Source organism: Octopus sinensis, unplaced genomic scaffold (genome assembly GCF_006345805.1).
Source record: "Octopus sinensis unplaced genomic scaffold, ASM634580v1 Contig17383, whole genome shotgun sequence".
NCBI classification, from domain to species: domain Eukaryota; kingdom Metazoa; phylum Mollusca; class Cephalopoda; order Octopoda; family Octopodidae; genus Octopus; species Octopus sinensis.
The window spans coordinates 20,219-38,954 of record NW_021835019.1 but is presented as its reverse complement, the minus strand read 5'-3'; the positions used below and the strand labels follow the sequence as shown (position 1 = coordinate 38,954).

At 40.1% G+C, this 18,736-nt stretch overlaps 1 protein-coding gene across 1 annotated transcript; it reads left to right on the top strand.

Moving 5' to 3' along the window:
- Positions 1-8,996: 8,996 nt before the first annotated feature.
- LOC118761789 lies at positions 8,997-14,841 on the top strand. Its single transcript, XM_036499944.1, has 4 exons — positions 8,997-9,184; positions 9,814-9,985; positions 13,820-14,242; positions 14,492-14,841. Exons 1-4 carry the CDS (start codon positions 8,997-8,999, stop codon positions 14,705-14,707), a joined length of 999 nt encoding a protein of 332 aa, XP_036355837.1. The 3' UTR covers positions 14,708-14,841.
- The last annotated feature ends 3,895 nt before the right edge of the window (positions 14,842-18,736 follow it).

Genomic DNA, 18,736 nt, shown 5'->3' with positions numbered 1-18,736 from the left:
AATAAATCCAGATTCTTTGATCGTATGGCCACCACACTGTGGATATATGCAAAACACGACCATAAGACCATCAAAGATATGTCGCAGACTGCCAGAAGTGTCTAGCTGTCTAAAATACCACACTAATGTCAGTTTAATGACTTGAATTTTTTTTTTTTTTTTTTTTTTAATATGTAATTACAAATAGTTATTAATGACTTGAATATTATTTGAATATTAAATAAACTTATCGATCACATTATGAGATAATCCGGATGTTTGAAAATAAGCTTTTACTCATTGTCAGGTCATTCAGTCACAAATAAACAAAAGGACTCTTCCCTTCATAATCGCCACTTTAGTAACACTTCACGGGCGTAACAAAAACTGGTTTAAACGCGTTGCGGCGTTTTCCGACTATTTCTGAATGAAAAATTATTTCTTGACTCCCTATTGGCAATCTCTGGACATCAGCAACGAAGAACTGTCAATAATTGAACGGGATACTAACAGGTTCTTTTCGGAAGATTCAGAAGAAGACACACGACAGCATTGTTCTGCTAGAATGGAATTCTCCTATCCAACCAATGTTTTTGAGAATTTCATGTTTGGAGGGCTTCCCACAGATGGTACACGTTTAGTTCTTAAACCCTTTCATATTATAATTAGTCAACATTCTGTTACATTTATAGCAGTCGAGCAGTCATCAGAGGGCATTTTCCACGACAATCTGTCAACCCGTCCTGACAATTCATTTTTTGAACAAATCTCCTACTCGACTCCTCGGATGGGCCATCGGAGGTCACATCACAATGAACGGGAGAGACAACGTCGACGAATCCTCTCAAATGGACTGGAAGCACTAAAAAAGAAAATCCCTTCCATTGCATCACGTCACAAAGTCACCCGCCAGCAGATTTTAATAGAGGCCACTCACCTGATTGAATCAAAACAGATAGAGTGCTTCCTCAAAAATAAAGCAATCCCCGACTTAATTAGAAGCTGTAAACAGCGTATTGCCTATATATCTGATTACTTAAATAAAGTGTGAATATCTCTTGATAATAAGAGTACATATTGAAAACAGTCCAAGTCAACAAAGGGGGGAGTAGTCGGAGTAGGAAAAGTACTTCTCAATGTTTAAGAGAGGAATCTAAATGGAAAAGATGGACAACTCGAAGAAGGAGTGGATGTATTGAAGTAACTCCCCAATCTCCAGTCTGGAGAAGGCACTGTTCTGCAAGTATTCCCCAATCTTGACTAAACAGAATGAAAGCCAAGTGCCACCAAACAGTCGGAGGAGGTGGACAATGCCATACACCTCCACCCACCTACAATCCCCCTCCTTCTTCAGTGAGTTGAACTGAGGTCGTTCGGATGGGTAGAGCAGTTGCTTTTCGAGTGACAAATTAAAGTAGTCGACCACCCCTCCCGTGAACTCCCCCAGAAACCTAATTGTGGGACATGGCCTGACTGGACGAAGGAAGGTTCCCGACAGGACTGTCCGTCAGTCCCCATCTTCCACCCACTAAAGTCCTTCAGAATCATCGTTATTGGACGGCACGTCGGGATTTTGATCAGCTGAATATTACCACCTCCTTACATTCGATTTCTGTTCGATCAGGTGCCAGTCGTCCACCAACACACATTTCAGATTCTCCGGCATCCTCACCTCCGCCACAAATTCTTCTTCCGGCAAACTGACACTCTTCCTGGCCACTTTTGGGGGCTTCGAGTCGGCTGACACCCCCTCACTCTTTCGCTTCCTCGGCTTGGAGTGTTCTTCATTGCTGCCCATTATTCAATACTAAACTATTTGGCCTCCAGAGCGTCCTTCTTGGCCAGGTTTTCGGGGGTGCAGTCCATCATTCGATCTTCCGTCACCCACTCGTCCCACCTGCCTCAATTATACCACATTCTCTGCTTTTTGTTCCACCCGTGGTAGTGCACACGGTACTGCAGCACGTCGTTCTTTACTCGACTTTGCAGGCACTGACAATTATGGGGGACATACTTTGCCGACGTACATCAAAGGGTCGTGGAAGCAAATTACTTTTTGATCTTTAATTATATTTACTAATAAAGGACTTGCAACGAATTTGGGGGTGAGGGACATACCACAACAACAAAGGTTATTAATATTTTATTAAATAATAATAAAATAACCTTTTTATTAATATAATATAAATAGTATTACACAATCAATGAAGAACGAGCACTACCCCAAAGTGAACAGGGAGCATTGCATATATCAGGCAGTGGACACCACCTCGAGGACAGAAGTACCCCTCCACTAACACACAGTTGCTGAGCACCCTCAACAGCGGTGGAAATGGATGACATCGACAGCCCAAGCCTTCTGTCTGTGCGCCAACAAATTCCCTCTTAACAACGTGAAGACCAAAATCTGTTACAACACCCTCCATTACGTGCCCTGCCAAAGTAGGCCAATCCCCCACCCACCCCAGCGGACGAGGGGAACATGTATTGCGAGGGGGACTCCTCTTCGTGGTGTCGGGTGGCCTACAACGAGTTTGACCGGAACATTGCCACTTTGAACATGATTCACTCCCCCAACCTGGTCCTCACCGGAATAGGCAATTCGGCCAACTTTGAGGGGACCACGAGACTGTCCATCAGTTCGTTCCCCGGTCAGAGACTGCCCATCATCAAAAAAATCTGCAAGGACTTCCACCAAGGTAGTGTCCTCACCATGGAAGGGGTCCGCATATACAACGACAATGATCAGGTCTACTTGCAGAACTGTGCCGCCTTCCCTGTCTTCCTACACTCCCTCGATTACAACCAGTCTCGGGCAGGGAACCACACTCCGTCGTCCGTATCCAGGGATTTGAGCAGGTCGTCCCCATTTTTGACATCCATGTGGGCAGTCTAGTCTATGTTAGCACTTCAGGCGGGTATTAGAGACCAAAGTGGACAACAAAGGACTCCAGGAAGTGACGGGATACTCCACCATCAACATATCCATGGCTAAGGGCTTTGGGAATTCGTATTACAGCATCCCCATCACTTCCATTCCCTGCTGGTTCTCCATCGACCTCACTGCACCAAGGGTCCACCTTGACTACCTCCTCCGAATACACAGACCCACTTTGGAAGACGCTTCCGGCAGCAGATAAACATTTGCTTACTTTGATTATTACATTTTTAATTGGCCTGTCTTTGACAACTTGTCTCCGTGAGGTGTCTCCAACTCATTTCCTGGGTCTTAGGAATGACTTGAGGACAAGACCGAGTACCACTCGAGGAATATGTTCTGCCAAGAGAATATGAGTGAGTCAGGTTTGTAAAAGGGTTGAAAGCGTCTAACTAGAACAAAGGTGTGATCGTTGGCAGTGAATAGACGATAACCAGTGAGTGCTCAATATTTATTACAGATATCCTTCATCCGACAAGTCCATGCTATGACAAAAATTTGCCTGAAAAAGAAACGACCACGGGAGATCTTCTCGTACAGACTTTGCACGGAATAATTTCCCGTAAGCTCGAAGGGGACAGTCGTGAGGAGGTTGAATGTCTCATCCACGACTAGATTTTCTTGTAGAACAAAATAATATGATGAAATGGTAGCTCCAACATTAGATGAAACATCTTGAAACGCCTAATCAAAAATATTTGTGAAAAGTTTGGAGAGACCAAACAGGGAGATTAGGCGAATTATTTAGTCCTGCATTGACGTTCGCTATTTATTTAACCCCATTCCACCCTGAATTGGGAGGAAATGCGGCATGAAGAAAACAAACAAACAGACCTCTTAGGGTCACACAACAAGTCAAGGAGTTATCTTGTATGATTTTCTCAAGGCGGCAAGGTTTTTGCATTCGAGAAGAAGATGACTTATTGTGTATCGTCCGTCAAAGCAGATTAAACAGGTCCGATCAATATCTTTTTCCAGTTTGTTTTGGTAGTCGAGGGATAAAGGATGATGACCAAAGCAAAATCTTGCAAGTTCGGCCCGATTTCTGAGGCAACAATGAGGCAACACTTTCTCTGATCGATGAGAAGCAGCCAATGTTGGAAAGACAGGGGACACAAGTCAAGTCTCTGGCGAGGGTATACAAGCTTTGACTCTCAGGTCTTCTCATTAACTCGAAGAAAGACAAGAAGTGTTAGTTGATAAAACGAATGTCCAGGAATGTTAGATTATATGTCGTAGTAATAATCGCAGAAGTAAAGCCACTTAAGAGTGGAGGCGGGAATGTCCCGACTACCAAATATAAACAAATTAAGTACGAGTTCATTATGCAGTTTATTCGACTTATTTCATCCACCCAAATGAGTAACATAATTTCATTGCAAATTCTGAACAAGTCGGCCTAGACATGCCTGAAATATATCTACCAAAGAGTGGGGAGAATGTTGTATTCGTCTGTCTCAGTGACATGCATCTCGAATCCAAGAGAAGTAGATAGAATATAGTCACTTCCATTGTATCCTTTCAGATCATCGTGTCGGATTGAAACAATACGAAAAATGTCCTGATTTCTGTCCCCGTGATAATAATATCTCAAAGCCTCATGAGAGTCGTCACCGAAGCCAGGGGTTGGACCATAAATGAATTTGCGGTTTATTCTATCCGCTCTAAAAGTGACTTTTTAAAACAAACATTCTGTTAATGAAATGAAAAAAATCAACGGACGGAAATTTTGGCTTTTTCACGTAAAAATATTCGTCCGGAACTATTTGTTCTAACTCGTCTATTAGTTTCAATAAGATAATGGTGGATTTATTTATTCGATAGTTGAGTTGTCAGAATTAGACAAGTGAAATATAAAATGAGACCCATATAGTCATTCTACGCGAGAATTTATTTATAAGTTCGAATAATATTCTTGGAAGGTGGCGCAGTTGAAAATTTGACAATTAAATAGGTCAGTGTTAAGAAAAGAAAACCGTGCAATGAAAACCAGGCAGTAGAAAAAAATGGCTCAAACTTGTCACTCCGTCAGTCTATAACAATCTCTATTCAGTTGTACAAAAAACGACATAGAAGACTTGTATGTTAAAATAGAAAGAGACTAATAAGAGACTAACTAAAAAGCCCATCGTGGCAAATCAAACCAGGAAAGAACTCGACCATTGAGAAAGCTTCCAATCTTTATTGGAAAAGTCGTTCTGCGTCCCTCAGTGCTGCATAAGTATCTCTTTATTAGTAGAAAATAACATCGTTATTAGAAGGAGTATTATCAGATGTCACTTTGAGGGATTATGCTGCTTACTATTGCACAGTGATCGCTTCTTCGTCCCCGAGGGTTGTTGTGTGAGTTCGTTAGACGTATTGTGTGGATAAATCAATAGTCATTTAAATGACATGACTTGTACAAACACAAATGACCTCTAATGACAAATCCCAGTGTCTAACACACTAATCTTTTATTCGGTATATTCTTTAGTTACACTATTGGGCGAATCATGACAGGTTATCGAACGAGAACAGAGAAAGACAATTATGAATTAAATTAAAAAATTTTATTAATTCGATATCGGAATATCAATCGGAGAAAATTCCGACGTTATTTATAAATGAAACAAATCTCAACATGACATATCCCCTAAAAAGGGTCATTTAGAAAAGAAACAAGAGCTTATGTCGTTGCAACATGTTTATGAGGTGCCAAAGTATATTTCATTGGTTGTATCGGTTCTCTCGGATTATTGCATTATGAATTGAAACTGGATCCTTTAATAAAGAATCTACCTATGAATGGGTGAGAATTTGTCTACGAAAAGCAAGGAAAGCTTACAATTTTCCAGTAGTGATTGTAATAGACAATGCTCCATGCCATTCAGGAATTGAATAAATTGTCAGAAGTAAGGAATTCATCGGAAATAAAATTTTAAGATTGGGTCCCTATAGCTCTATGCTCAATCTAATTAAGAATATTTGGTGAGTATTCAAAGCTGATATAAAAAGACACACCGCAGCAGACATGAAAAATATTTTGAATAGTGTTATGTATAATCACACTATCTCTATGGAACAACGTAATTGCTACAATTCAAAGTTGATTCCATCAATGTTAAATAATGATGACATGGTTTATTAAATAATTTTATTGTTCCATTTTGCTTTCGCTAAGACTAACTTTGCTCTTGTCAAATTTATTTGGAATAATTTTCAGGTCTTTGACGACTTTCCAATTGATCATTTCAGGTCGTTTGAACCACTTTTTAACTTGTCTTTAACATCTTATTTTTTATTCTACTAGTTTAACCAGTAAAAAAAACATAATTAGAAAGAAAAAAGTAAGCAATTGGGTGGCTAAGGGAATTGTCGAGGGCCTGAGGGTCAGCTCAACGATGCCGCGCTGCGTATTGAGTGGCAGTTTCCGCGGAGCACAGCAACCGAGATTCGCTGGAACAGCCAGCTCGTCTCCCTCGGTCGTTTGTTTTTGTGGAGATTTTTCTACCAATGGCGGTGAGGAGTTGAGTCGCAGCCTTTCCGACGATTCCAGAGGTTTCGAAGGCGAGGGGGGCAAACTCAAAAGCGTCCGAAATACACCGGTATTTCGTCATCTTTGTCTCTTCAGCCAGCGCACTGGCGGAACCCGGGTTTGCGACAGTCCTGGGAAGCATTGTCGCCGAAAAAGAGTCGACACACGTGGCATCCCAAACCAGGGACTTGCCTTCCCTAAAAGGAAAGGTCGTCATCCCGTCGGGACGCTTGCCGTCGCTCCGGGAAAGGCCGACTGGCTCTAGGGTGGAAGGGAAACCAGCCGACTCTAGAGCCCTCCTCACAACGTCATTCAGATGAGTGTGACGGGGAATTCTCCCGGCACTCTTCTTACACGACAAGGCGTGCAAGCCGTTTGACGAAATTGAGGACCCGCACCGGCAAGGGTGGGGCTGGCAGATGTCCAAACCAATCGTAAGCTGATCCCAATCCGCAAGGATTCGTCGTCCAGTAGTAACCCCGTACTAGGAGTGGGGAGAGCTTTGAGCCAGTCACCCGTGTGCGGCTGACAGGCGCAGTTAAGGGTGGCCAGCTGGAGTTGGTCCGACTTGGAGCGAAGTTTTCGTAATGTGTTCGAGCAGAGAATTTCGTCCCAGCCCCTTTGAACTGAAGGGATCGTGGGAAAATCAAGGTCGAGTGAGCACCACGTACGGCATGCAGATGAGAATTCCGAGAGCTCATTAAGTTCGAGAGAGGAAGTAGAACTGAGCAAACGGAATTCCTGAAAGCCGACATGGATGAGAGATAGCAGGGTAGGGCCAGGTCCGCACAAGAGCGGATCCCGATCCCCCCGAAGCGAGTTGGTAAACTGGCACGGGTAAAACCGTCACCAGTGAACCTCAAATTGAGGTGGAATGTTAGCGATTGGTGGACAAGATTATCGATTCTGGATAATGAGTCTGTGGCAGCGAAACACGGGGAGGAACGGAGAATATAGGTCAGTCTGGGGACGAAAAGAAAGTTCTTCAACAAGAAAAACGCAAGATGCGAGCCAAGCCCACGGATCCGATCAGTGAGTAGTTTAATTTCGTCCCATTTAGACGATAAGGCATTTTCTATGCCTTCAGCGGAAATTGGAGAGCCCAAGATAACTAGATCGCTGGTGGGCGTTAGCCTTAACCCAACGATCAGGCTGCTGAGAGAGGAGAATGTGTTGCGGAGAGCGGCGGGGGCAAGAGAAATGTTTACGAGTTCGCATTTTTCGCCGTTAAGAGATAGTCCGATCTTGGAGAAACCGGAAGTGATTCTCTTAACGTCTTCCATAACGACCTCTGTAGGTCCACCGATCGTCACGTCGTCCAGGTACCAGAAGTTAACAGTGGAAGAAAGGTTCCGTGCAATGTGGTCAACGGAGAGGGCAAACAGCAATGGGCCCAGTGGGTCACCCTGCTGAATGCCGCATTCTGACATGATGATCTGATCATGGATCAGAAGGCAGCTTGGGGCAGAGTATGCCAGCTTTACAATTGGGAAGAGAACGGGGCAACGTGCCGAGACCACTTCGAGCAGATGGTCCCGGCGGACGCAGTTGAATGCGTTGCTGACGTCCAGCTTCACGATGAACTTGCAGTCTTCTGGCTTTGACTGGACAAGTTGGCGAGTGCCGTGCGCGAGAATTTCGCAGGCACCTTGGACGCCGACACCGTACTGGAAAGGGAGAAACTCCAGACTCAGGGGGGGAACCACCCTGCGGGACATTATCTTGGCCGAGAGTCTCCTGAAAACGTTACCGACCGCAATGGGCCTCACGCCGCCATCGGCTTTCGACAGGGCAATGAGGCCAGCAGAGAAAAGAAGATCTCTGGCGACGGTTGGAATCTCGCCCGAGACAATGTGCGAACAAAGACGAGTGACAGAAGATAGCAGGTCTTTTTCGGATTCGTGGGTCAATGGGCTGGAGTAGGTAGCGCGTAGGTGGATGGGCTTTACACCGTCTATCCCGCCGCTGCTACTGGGCGCAAAAGACCCGAGAGCGGCCGAAACCTCAGACGAGGTTATCGGGTTGGACGGAGCCGAAACTAACGTCGGTGTTGCACGGAGGTCGGTGGAGCTTGGGGGTGTTTGCTGCGGAGTTGATTCAGGACAGCATCACACCGAGGAGCCACAGAGGAGTTGGATGAATTGCGCGCACTGCTCCAGAGATATCGCCCTGGAGGAGTTTGCTTCGGACTGCCCGGGAAAAGCGCAATTCTGCGAGACCGGGCCGTTTTGAAGGTGCCTCCTTACAAGGGGGCGTAAGAGAGACAGACAGCCAATCAGAGTTGAACTCTGAGTGGACGTAAGATGTACAACGGTCCTTAATCCGCTGGGCAGAAGAAACGTGATTAGCAGCGCATGAGCGCATAGGAGAAGAATTGAGGCAAACGGGAAAGAAAGAGAACAGCTTGAACCAAGGGTCAGGAGCGCTGGAAGCCAGCGCCTGGTCGATCAAGGCTGCGAGGGACTTGGCCACAGTGGGTCTGGCCGATTTTGGAATCCTTACTGGGATGAATGATTCGCTTCGGAAAGCAGATAAGGATTTGAGGAATTGAGAAGGGGTAAAATGGCTCCCGGAATTGGGGATATGCGTTTGGGTAGACCAAGGCAACTCGGGCACTTCCAGCATTGGATAACGGCCGAGCTGGCCCTGGAGAGCCCGACGCAGGATAGATGGAAGTACAGATCGCAAGAGGAGCACAAGCGGCCCTTCTTGCGGGAATTGGATGATTTACAAGAGGAACAAGTTGCCATGTAAGAATGATGCAATAAAGCGAAAGAAAAAGGAAAAGGAACGATTAATAGAATGATAACGACAGGATAGATTATAGATGATAGAATAATGAAATGATAACAAAAATAATAAAAATAGAAACAGCAACAACAACCAACAACCAAAAAAGTTGATCTTAAATTAAATTCCAGTTGGAATTAATTTTGTCTCATTCATTCAAATTCGAAAAGTTTTTAAGTATGTTAATTTTTTCGACATTTGTATAATAAAAACAAAGAACGGCCATTTTATACGTCGCCACTAAATAGAGCTCGCACTAACGCGAGTTCTAAAATTTTCCTATTGATAAACATCATGTAGAATAAAAACCTCGACAGATCTAACGAAAAATGCTGATTTTTATAATAATTAGGTCATCAAAAAATAAATACCCTAAAAAATCTGATAATTCAAATTAGTTTGGTGGTTGGCTTATTTGAAAATGAAAAAACTTGAATAAAATAAATAAATTATTAAATGAATAAAGTAAATTTTTATTGGTGCTTAAGTCATGTCTCCAATAAAAGGATCCACATAATTACTAGACACCTAAATTGTGTCAGAGACAATTTTCAACATTTAACTGTCTTTCTATTTCATCGAATTGAAGTTTTGTTGTCTGTACTACAAATGAATTTTATAACACTTTTACAATTCGTGTCTATTCCTATTGGACAGGTTTCGTTTGTATAATTATTCCAATTATAAACGTGATAGGGTATAACCGAGTTGTCCATCAAATTGTTACTTGGATTGGGGGAAATATAGGCATCCTGCATTGGGTAAAAAGATGGTTGCCACATGCACTGATTGTATCTCGTATCAAAATTCTAATAAATATTAAAATACTTGAAGATGTGGATGGAAGGCATCTCTCATTTTCTTGTGCCCATCTCATCTGATTTTTGTATTCACAATCGTCACTAGAAATTTCATGTCTGACCTAGTTAAGCTTTCCTAACCTATATTTAGAATAGTCTAGTTGATTGGGCAAAAAAAAGTCGAGGTTGTAGGGTCCAACTGAGTGGTAGTAATCCGAGTAGTAATTGGAAGGGGGATTGACCCTTCTCCGTTCCTGAAATGCGTACCGATTCTCGGCAGTACAGTTCATGTGTATTTTTTGAGGTTCTTGAAACAGGGATTGAGGTAAATTCCGAGACCTTAACGGGACATGGTTTTTAATTTTGGTGAAGGATATTTGAAGAGATGAATAAAATTTATTGCAAACTGATTCGGGTGAATTTGGATCTTGGGTTTTGTCTTCGTTACTCATATCAGTTTATAATAAAACAAATAAATTAGTCTATTTTATTGTATTTTAGGTTAACCAATCAAAAAAAAACTTGTGTAATTTAAAAATTAACTAAGTAAATAAATACTAGTTAGGGACAGTAGGACATCCCCATACATATTTTTACTATACAAATATTATTCCACGATTAGGAATAAAATCTACGTCATCTGCGTATGCCACCAAATTAATCTTTCTTTTATATTATGTGTATAAGAGCTGTTTGTTTTCTGTCCTCGTATTAATTTTTGCATTTGCTTCTAGAGTTTGAGGATTGGTGTATTTGTTTCTATATTTCTCAGATACGTATCAAGGAATTTCCCGTAATTATCCCCTGTTTGTTGCAATGACACTCTATTTAGGTTGAATTTTCTCCTTCTGTCAATAACATGTACCCCTTTGGTATTAGTTTTGTTCCTGATTAGATGTTTATTCAATGACATTCTGGCGATGACCATTTTGTGGTCACTGTCGATAATTGACTTTCCATATGATCTTGCGTCGGTGAAAAATGTTTTGTTTTCAGCTCAACAGATTATGTAATAAATCTGTTTGTAAATATTTATAAATTCTCCACCCGAATTCTTTATACATCCTGTCTATGTAGTTTTATGTCTTGCATAGTGTATAAATACGGTGTTACATAGGAACAATCTGCTTGCCTGACCAAAACTGACAAGCAATGTTTCTGCAACGTTCCTTATTCCTCTTCCGTGTTTTTTTATAAAGGTTTCATTCGGGCTTCTTTTTATTCCCACTTAGCGATAAGGTCACCAGCGATTACAGTTAGAATTGATTCATATAAACAAGTGAAAAAGTTCAGAATAAACTTCAGAGAGACAGGAGTAGAACAGGTCTATCTCAATAGAGTCTTTTTCAATCAATGGATAGCAAGCTTTTAGATGGGTAAAGCTTGTTCATGCTAATCTGAAGTACGCAAATCCGATCATTTATACTCCAAAAACGGTGAATCATCGGTCTCAATTCCTTCTTTATCATAAATCCTTGCCCAAAGTGTCTGCATTCGCTATCGAATGAGATGAAATAATAGCTCAATAGTTTCCCTTCTAGTCCATAATGCAGTTTTGTTTCTAAAAGCATTCAATTGTAACTTTGTATTTTTTTAGATCTTTGAACAGTGTTGTTCTTTTCCATGATTAGTAGGACATCGCCATACATCTGACATTAAATGAAAGTAGCGAGAATGTTGTATCGGTGAGTTTTCTGCCACGTCTCCAGCATGAATTGTTAATAGCGGCATTATACTAAAATTTGTCTTATATTTCAAATCCATGTCAATAAATTGATGATATTTTGATGGCAGTGATAATTTCTCTTTTGTTTGAAATAATAAATAACCATTTTCTTTTTTTGCATCTGACTGCATTTCTTAAGTATTAAATTAACAGAATTCACTTTTTTCTCTAGGTTCCGGACATTTTTGTAAAATTTTTGCTAAAAATAACTTTTATTTCAATAAGTTAAACAGTTTCTAACTTTAAAATATTCCTATTATTTTCATCCAATTCGCTGCGGCTGCTTTTTTGATATCAGTTTACAATTTTATTGTTAACAAAATGGTTATGTGAATTGCTATTATTTTCATATACATAATACTTTCTTTTTGTAATTGATCACGCAAGCTTATTGAAAAATTTCAAAACATTTTATATTTAAAAATGCAAAATTTAATAAGTTAAAACGATTTTACAGCAAGAAAATTTTCCTGCAACTTCAAACACATGCTCCAGAATGCTGGACATAATTTCCAAAAATAAATTTTACGATCGTTGCCAAATGTTTTTTTCCTTTAATGAGCCTTAGAACTCCAGCGCTTCTAAAGTAATATCAAAGAGATCGGAGTATTATTTCATCATGCAAGTAATTCAGATTAACAAAAACTATTTGAAAATGAAAAAGTAAATTTTTAAAAGAAAAAGGACATTTTTTTCCTTATATGTCCCGGCACGAGAGCCATTTCTTAGAGTTTGAGTTTTTGGTTCTGAGTTTTTGAGGCCGGTAGCTATAAGCCAACCGGCCGGTTTTTTACGACACCCATAGTAATATAAAAAAGGTGTTTTAATGTGCGTAAAGCTTCAAAATAAGTGTTCAAAAAATCATCAAAAATAAAAAAACGAAGATTTAGAATTGATTCATTTTATTAAATATTGAAAACTCGAATGACCTCGAAAATAGTCGAATTCAACTTTGCCTGAAAAATAAACCACCTGAGTATTTTTGAAAAAATCCCTTTTAAATTTAAACGAGTATTTTTGAATACTATTGGCTCATCACCTCAGCCTAGTTCAAAAGAATAGAATCTTTACAAATATTACTATAAAACAAATCTTTACTATGACATGAAGAAACAAATAGATACCTTTATGTTAAACATTTAGGCTGGTTGATCATAATTAGGGTAAACTAAATAGAAAAGTTAAAATTTGATGATAGTATATTAATTCGCGAGGCTGATCCAACGTCTCGTAAAATTTTGAATCCAAAGTGAAAATTTCTGAAAGCAAAATAAAAAAGGTGTAGTTTTCTCTTTCGTTTTATTTAACAATTTTTTTATAAAAAATATTTAAAAAAGGTACTTGTGCATTTCATGCATCACGAAATAAGACTCTAAAGAGCTACGCAAACGGCTCAACCAAAGAAAGTTATCTGATTGCGGGGTCAAAAATACTCGACGGGGACCATATATATTTGGACATATCCTGAAAATGGATTCTGTCGCTCTTTCAAAAAACATAATCACGTTAAAGAAATTAAAACAATTTTTAAATAAATTATACATTCATATTAAATAATCACAAATTAACACTTAAAACAAATCCGGACAGGACGCCGTTTGATAAAAGGCGATGAAAAATGCCGAAAATGCAGATATTTCAGAAAATTCACGCAATTGATCTTTGAAATTGATTCCCGTAAATTATTTTATTAATTTAAATTTCATTTTAATTAATAAAATATAAAATGTTATTAAATAAAACGTCTAATGGAACGGTACTATGTTAATCCCTACCCCGATTTTAAATTCAATTGGGAAAATCACTACAAATATCCACTTGTATACCTAAAATAATATTTAACTAGTCTGATGATCTAAAAGGCAAAATAAGTGACTACATTAATACAATTATTCCTATGATCTCCAATAGGAAAAAGTCACAAGAAGACGGTTCAGTATATTCTGGCACAGGAGGCATGGAATTTCTTTTTAAAAAATAGGAATCGCCTTCCTTTACTTCCAAATGTTCGTAAAAACGAACAATCCGGCATATCTGTCATCAGCAAAGTTTGAATTCGAAAATTCGAGACCAATCCGGCACACAAAGTCATTTCTCTGTGGACAGACAGGATTACTTACACTGAGAGCCCTAATCGAGAATTGTTATGGAAATGTGGTTCTCCGCGATTCTGCAATTTCCTCGTATTTATTTTAGTCTACATCAGCATAATTGCCTTCTCCGAAAACGTGGAGGAAAGTACTTTTCAAGACCAGGAAGTTCTATACGGGTGGGCAGGATATCTCTACGCCCTGCTACTCCTCAACAAACACATTCATTCATCGTCCGAGGCCATCTCTCCGATTTTAAACAAAGTTGTAAGACACGTCGTCTTCACAGGACGGGAATATTCGCGACAGTGTAATAGCCCTGTTGAATTGATGTTTTCGTGGCATAAACAATATTTGGGGGCTGCCCACGGAGTCTCGGGCATTCTAACTGTGCTCATTCAGGCAATCCTGGTCAAATCGTGGTTTTTAATGTCAGAGTGGACTCTTATGTCCTAAACTCGAGGCAGAGATAATCCCCGTGATTGTTTCTTCTGTCAATCAGTTGATGGCAATGAACTTTCCTTCGGGTAATTCTCCGTCTTCTGTGGGGTCCCAGTCAGACAGACTCGTTCAATGGTGCCACGGTGCTCCGGGAAACATATACACATACTTAGCTGCCTATCAAGTTAGAGAAGATGAGTCATTTGTTAGCTCACAGGACACGAAAAGTACATCAAGGCGGCCGAAGAGTACTGCGACGTTATTTGGGAACGGGGAATACTCAGGAAAGGGCCTGGCCTGTGCCACGGAATTTTGGGAAATGCTTATGCCTTTTTATCGACGTATAAAACAACTTGCAATTCTCTTTTCTTTTACAGAGCTTTGAAGGTTGGTAGAATTTGGCATTTCAGTTTACTGAATTTGTGATTGATCGGTCTATTTATGACTTTCCTTCACCGGATAGACCATTTTCTCTGTTTGAGGGTTATTCTTTTGTATAATTTTAAGGGATGTCCGGCGTTGTTTTTTATATGAATGATTTTTTGTATGGAGAGGAGGTCTTATTTCCAGGACTGATGGTTTCTTTGTGACATAATTGTTTTGAATCATTAAAAAATGTTATATTTACAATGTTGATTAAAAGATTATTTTTAAGATAATTTTCGGTCAATGTGAATATTAGAAAATATATTTTATTGATCACACAGTAAATACATTATTTAAGCAAAGAAAGACCGGGGAGGAAGATCTTCATCCAATTCGCTCTCACAATCGATAATATCATCATCTACTCCCCAGAAGATTTCCCCTCTATTAATAAAGTACAATCGAGAACAGAAATGAAGTACGAAATACTTCACGGTAACTCCAACTCGGCTCGAACTCGAAGGAATATAACCATCCAAGTGCAGAAACCACGTGGAGTACCATATGCCCCACAGTCCTAGCGTCAACACACTAAAGTACCCAGTCATCAACACATTGGTCTGGTATCCGGGACCACAAGGTATTTTGACAGTGCAGACACTCCTGGGATGGGAGGTAGTTTGCGAGTACTCCCCAGGCAGTAGACGAATGAGGGATCTCCCCAAATTAGTGGCTGTATCCCACCATGTGTTCGGAGTGGTAATCTCACTGGTGGACAGAAGAGGAAATATGTGCACGGAATCAGTGTTGGAAGAAACGACCAAAAAGTCAAAGTTAAAAAAGAAGAGGCAAGTGATTTTTGCGGGTCTTTGATTTATGTGCGAAAATACCTCAAAAGTCCTCTTACAAACTCGAAGATGAGCATTTGTTCGTTAAGACTATACACGCGAATGAGTTTTCCCTACAAATAATGAAAGCACTAAACAGAAAGGGGAGCCACAGCCAAATAGTAGAGATGCCGCGACAGAGCCAGAGCAGATATAGATTCTGTAAAACACGGAAACGAAGGGCAATAATTATCACCCCCAATTTTCCTAGCCCCCACGGAACCAGCATGATCGTAACACGGGTAGACCACAATGTCATTCCGGATTGCCTGTGCAGAAGAGTCGGGGTCGACGTCAGAAATGACACTCCCTCGAGGAGTGAAATCCCTGGAATGAAAAGCGTGAATTCTGGAAGATACTTTAATAATAACAGTCTATATATGTATTACAATATATACTTTGTTATCGACATCAATGGCCGATATTTCAGCAGTGAATGTGACTCCCTTTAATGTCTTTTGAGTGTCGAGTTCGTAAACATGTAGGATTCTCGGCTTCTCGCTTGTTACAAAATAAACAATATTTTCATCAGAGTTGAAAGCAATGAGGGAAACGTTGACGGGTTCATTTTGGCTGTCTGAGTGAATGAGTTGTAGGTTATTGGCCGCATAGTTAAACACTCCGTACCCTTTGCTTGTGGCTACGCAAAGATATCTGGGAGAATTAGAGCGAGATTTTACCTGTTCGTTTGTGAGAGACAAAGATTATTTACTTGCACCATTTTATTACACCATAATTAAAGAATAATTTTATTTCGATGTTGGGTTATTAATTATTTGATTATTATTTATAATTAAATTTATACTTTACTGTAATTAAAAATTTTTAAATTTATTTTAGTCATAAATCAAAACTTTTCTATCGATACCGCCTGGCCTGTCTCCTTGCATGGTCCCAAAAGTATTCAGGAGCCCGGCTGACAGCCATCCCAATGGCGCCAGTCGGGACGTTACTGGATAACAAATGCCTACGCATTGCAGTTTTTCCTGCGCCTTGAATCGAAAATCTGCCGTGAGCATCAATGCCGGTGTAGTCAGACGGTTGACACCTTGGGACTACACCCGGTATCCTGCCGTCGTAGCGCTGGCCGTTTCCCCCGCCACTCTGGGCTTAATTATGTGGTAATCCGTGCCCTGACATCTACGGGATACCCTAATGTGTTGAAACCAGTCGTGTTGAATCGCGGAGATGGAAAGCGCCCAGATGGCATGACAACATTTCGTTTCGACCACCGGAAATGCCTCATCTGGGACGCGACATGCTCCGAAACTTTCTTTCCCAACAATCCGATCTCGTCAGTTACTGGCGGCAAAACTCGCAGACCTCAGAAAATCAAGAAAATATTCGTCCTTGGCCAGAAATCAAATTTTTGCGTCAATAGCCGTCGAGGCATTCATCGGGGGTAATCGGTCTGGAATCACTTTTTTTCCTTCTTCGGCTGGGGATAAAGATTGCAAAGAAAAGCAAAATTGATGACAACAGAGACGATAGTTGGATTCAAGAGAAAATATATTTAGATGTTTCAAATATCAATGAAGATCCAGAAGTCGAACAGTAATTTTACAGAAAAATGATTTGGCAAGTAACGCTTTTTTATAAATTATGATAGACGAGCAACAAGAATTATTTGATTCTAATTTCCAACCGATTAAGTTAGATGAAAGGTTGGTGGTAACAGATTGGACTGAATGAGTTTTTAATTTTTAAACTTTTTGATTCCATATTGGCGACATAGATGCAGATGCAAGCATTTGACCACATCGTTGTGGCGTCTAAGATACGAGCCGTTAAGCATTGCCCAAATTTGGTGGCAAGGTGATCAACGGTCTTTTTGGATAAGTTGCAGTGGCTGCGTTTATTCTCTCCGTTATTGAAAAACAAGTTTCGGTTTTTCAGCAGGCACAGGCGTGCTTCAGTCCGGGGGGAATTGTTGCCGTAGATTAGCCACTCGCAAGGCTCATTAACATCAACTTTAGTATTCTTTAAACTTTAAAACAAAATAGAGTGCAAGGGCTTCTTTTCGATTTTTTCATAAATATTTACGTTGGATTTCCATCAGTTCCAATATTGTCGATTTATTTGCATTCTCATTGTAGAGATAAATTATAAAACAATGATATATTATTCAACAAAAAATAACCAAGATAAATGAAAGAAAGGAAAATTTTACAATTAAGTGATTCTAAACTTGCAAGGGAAAACCATTTTTCCGAAGACGAGTGTATAATATTTCCCTTCTCATAAAGCATAGTTTATGTTTTCAAGTACTTTTTAGGTAGTCAGAAAGGATGGATCGGAAGATTCAGAATATCTAAAAAGTATTTTTTGTTTGTGCTGAACGCACCAATGATGAGCCTTGAAGAAAGCATAAAAAGTCGGATCACTCCTGGGTGACTCTGAAAATATCACCCATAGAAAGATATTATCGATCGCTGCGTATAACAAATTTTTGAACATTTGGAGATTAAGGAAACTGAATACAAAGACAAAACTAAAGATATATAACACGTTTATTGTTCCTGTCTTGACGTATAACGGATCGACATGGGGAATGACCAAAACTGATATGAACAGTTTGAACCAATTTCATCGAAATCAACTGAGAAGAATTATGAACATACAATTCCCAAGAAAAATATCTAACTCGGCCTTATACAACAGATCTAACTCGAGACCGATCTCCATGGACATCCTGGAATCTAGATGGAGACTTTTTGGGCACATACTGAGACTGGACAACCTCGCTCCGCCGAACATCGCCATGGAAAACTATTTTGCCCAATCCAAAGGAGCTTTCCGTGGAAGACCTAGAGTCACTCTACCTACCGCGTTAAACGAAGACTTGACAGGAGTAAACAAAAGACTGAAAAGTGGGGACGATCTTGATTCATTACGGACTATAGCAAAGAACAGGGGGCATGGAAACCGATGTGTGTGAGGATACTGGCTGTGGCACAAGGAAAACTTAATTAAATTTATGATTTTCCGACAATGCTATATAATAATAATTTTCTGTTTGTCAATGAAAAAGTCATCAATGTACTTCGTCTTAGCCGCTTCATTTAAACCCAAAGCGTAATTAAAATGACGTTTTTAATTCACCATAAAAGTCACCTTCACGAGAATTTAGGTCACTAGGTCACCACACTGATCGCTATTGCAACATATTATTATCAAAACCAAACAAGATATGTAAGAATAT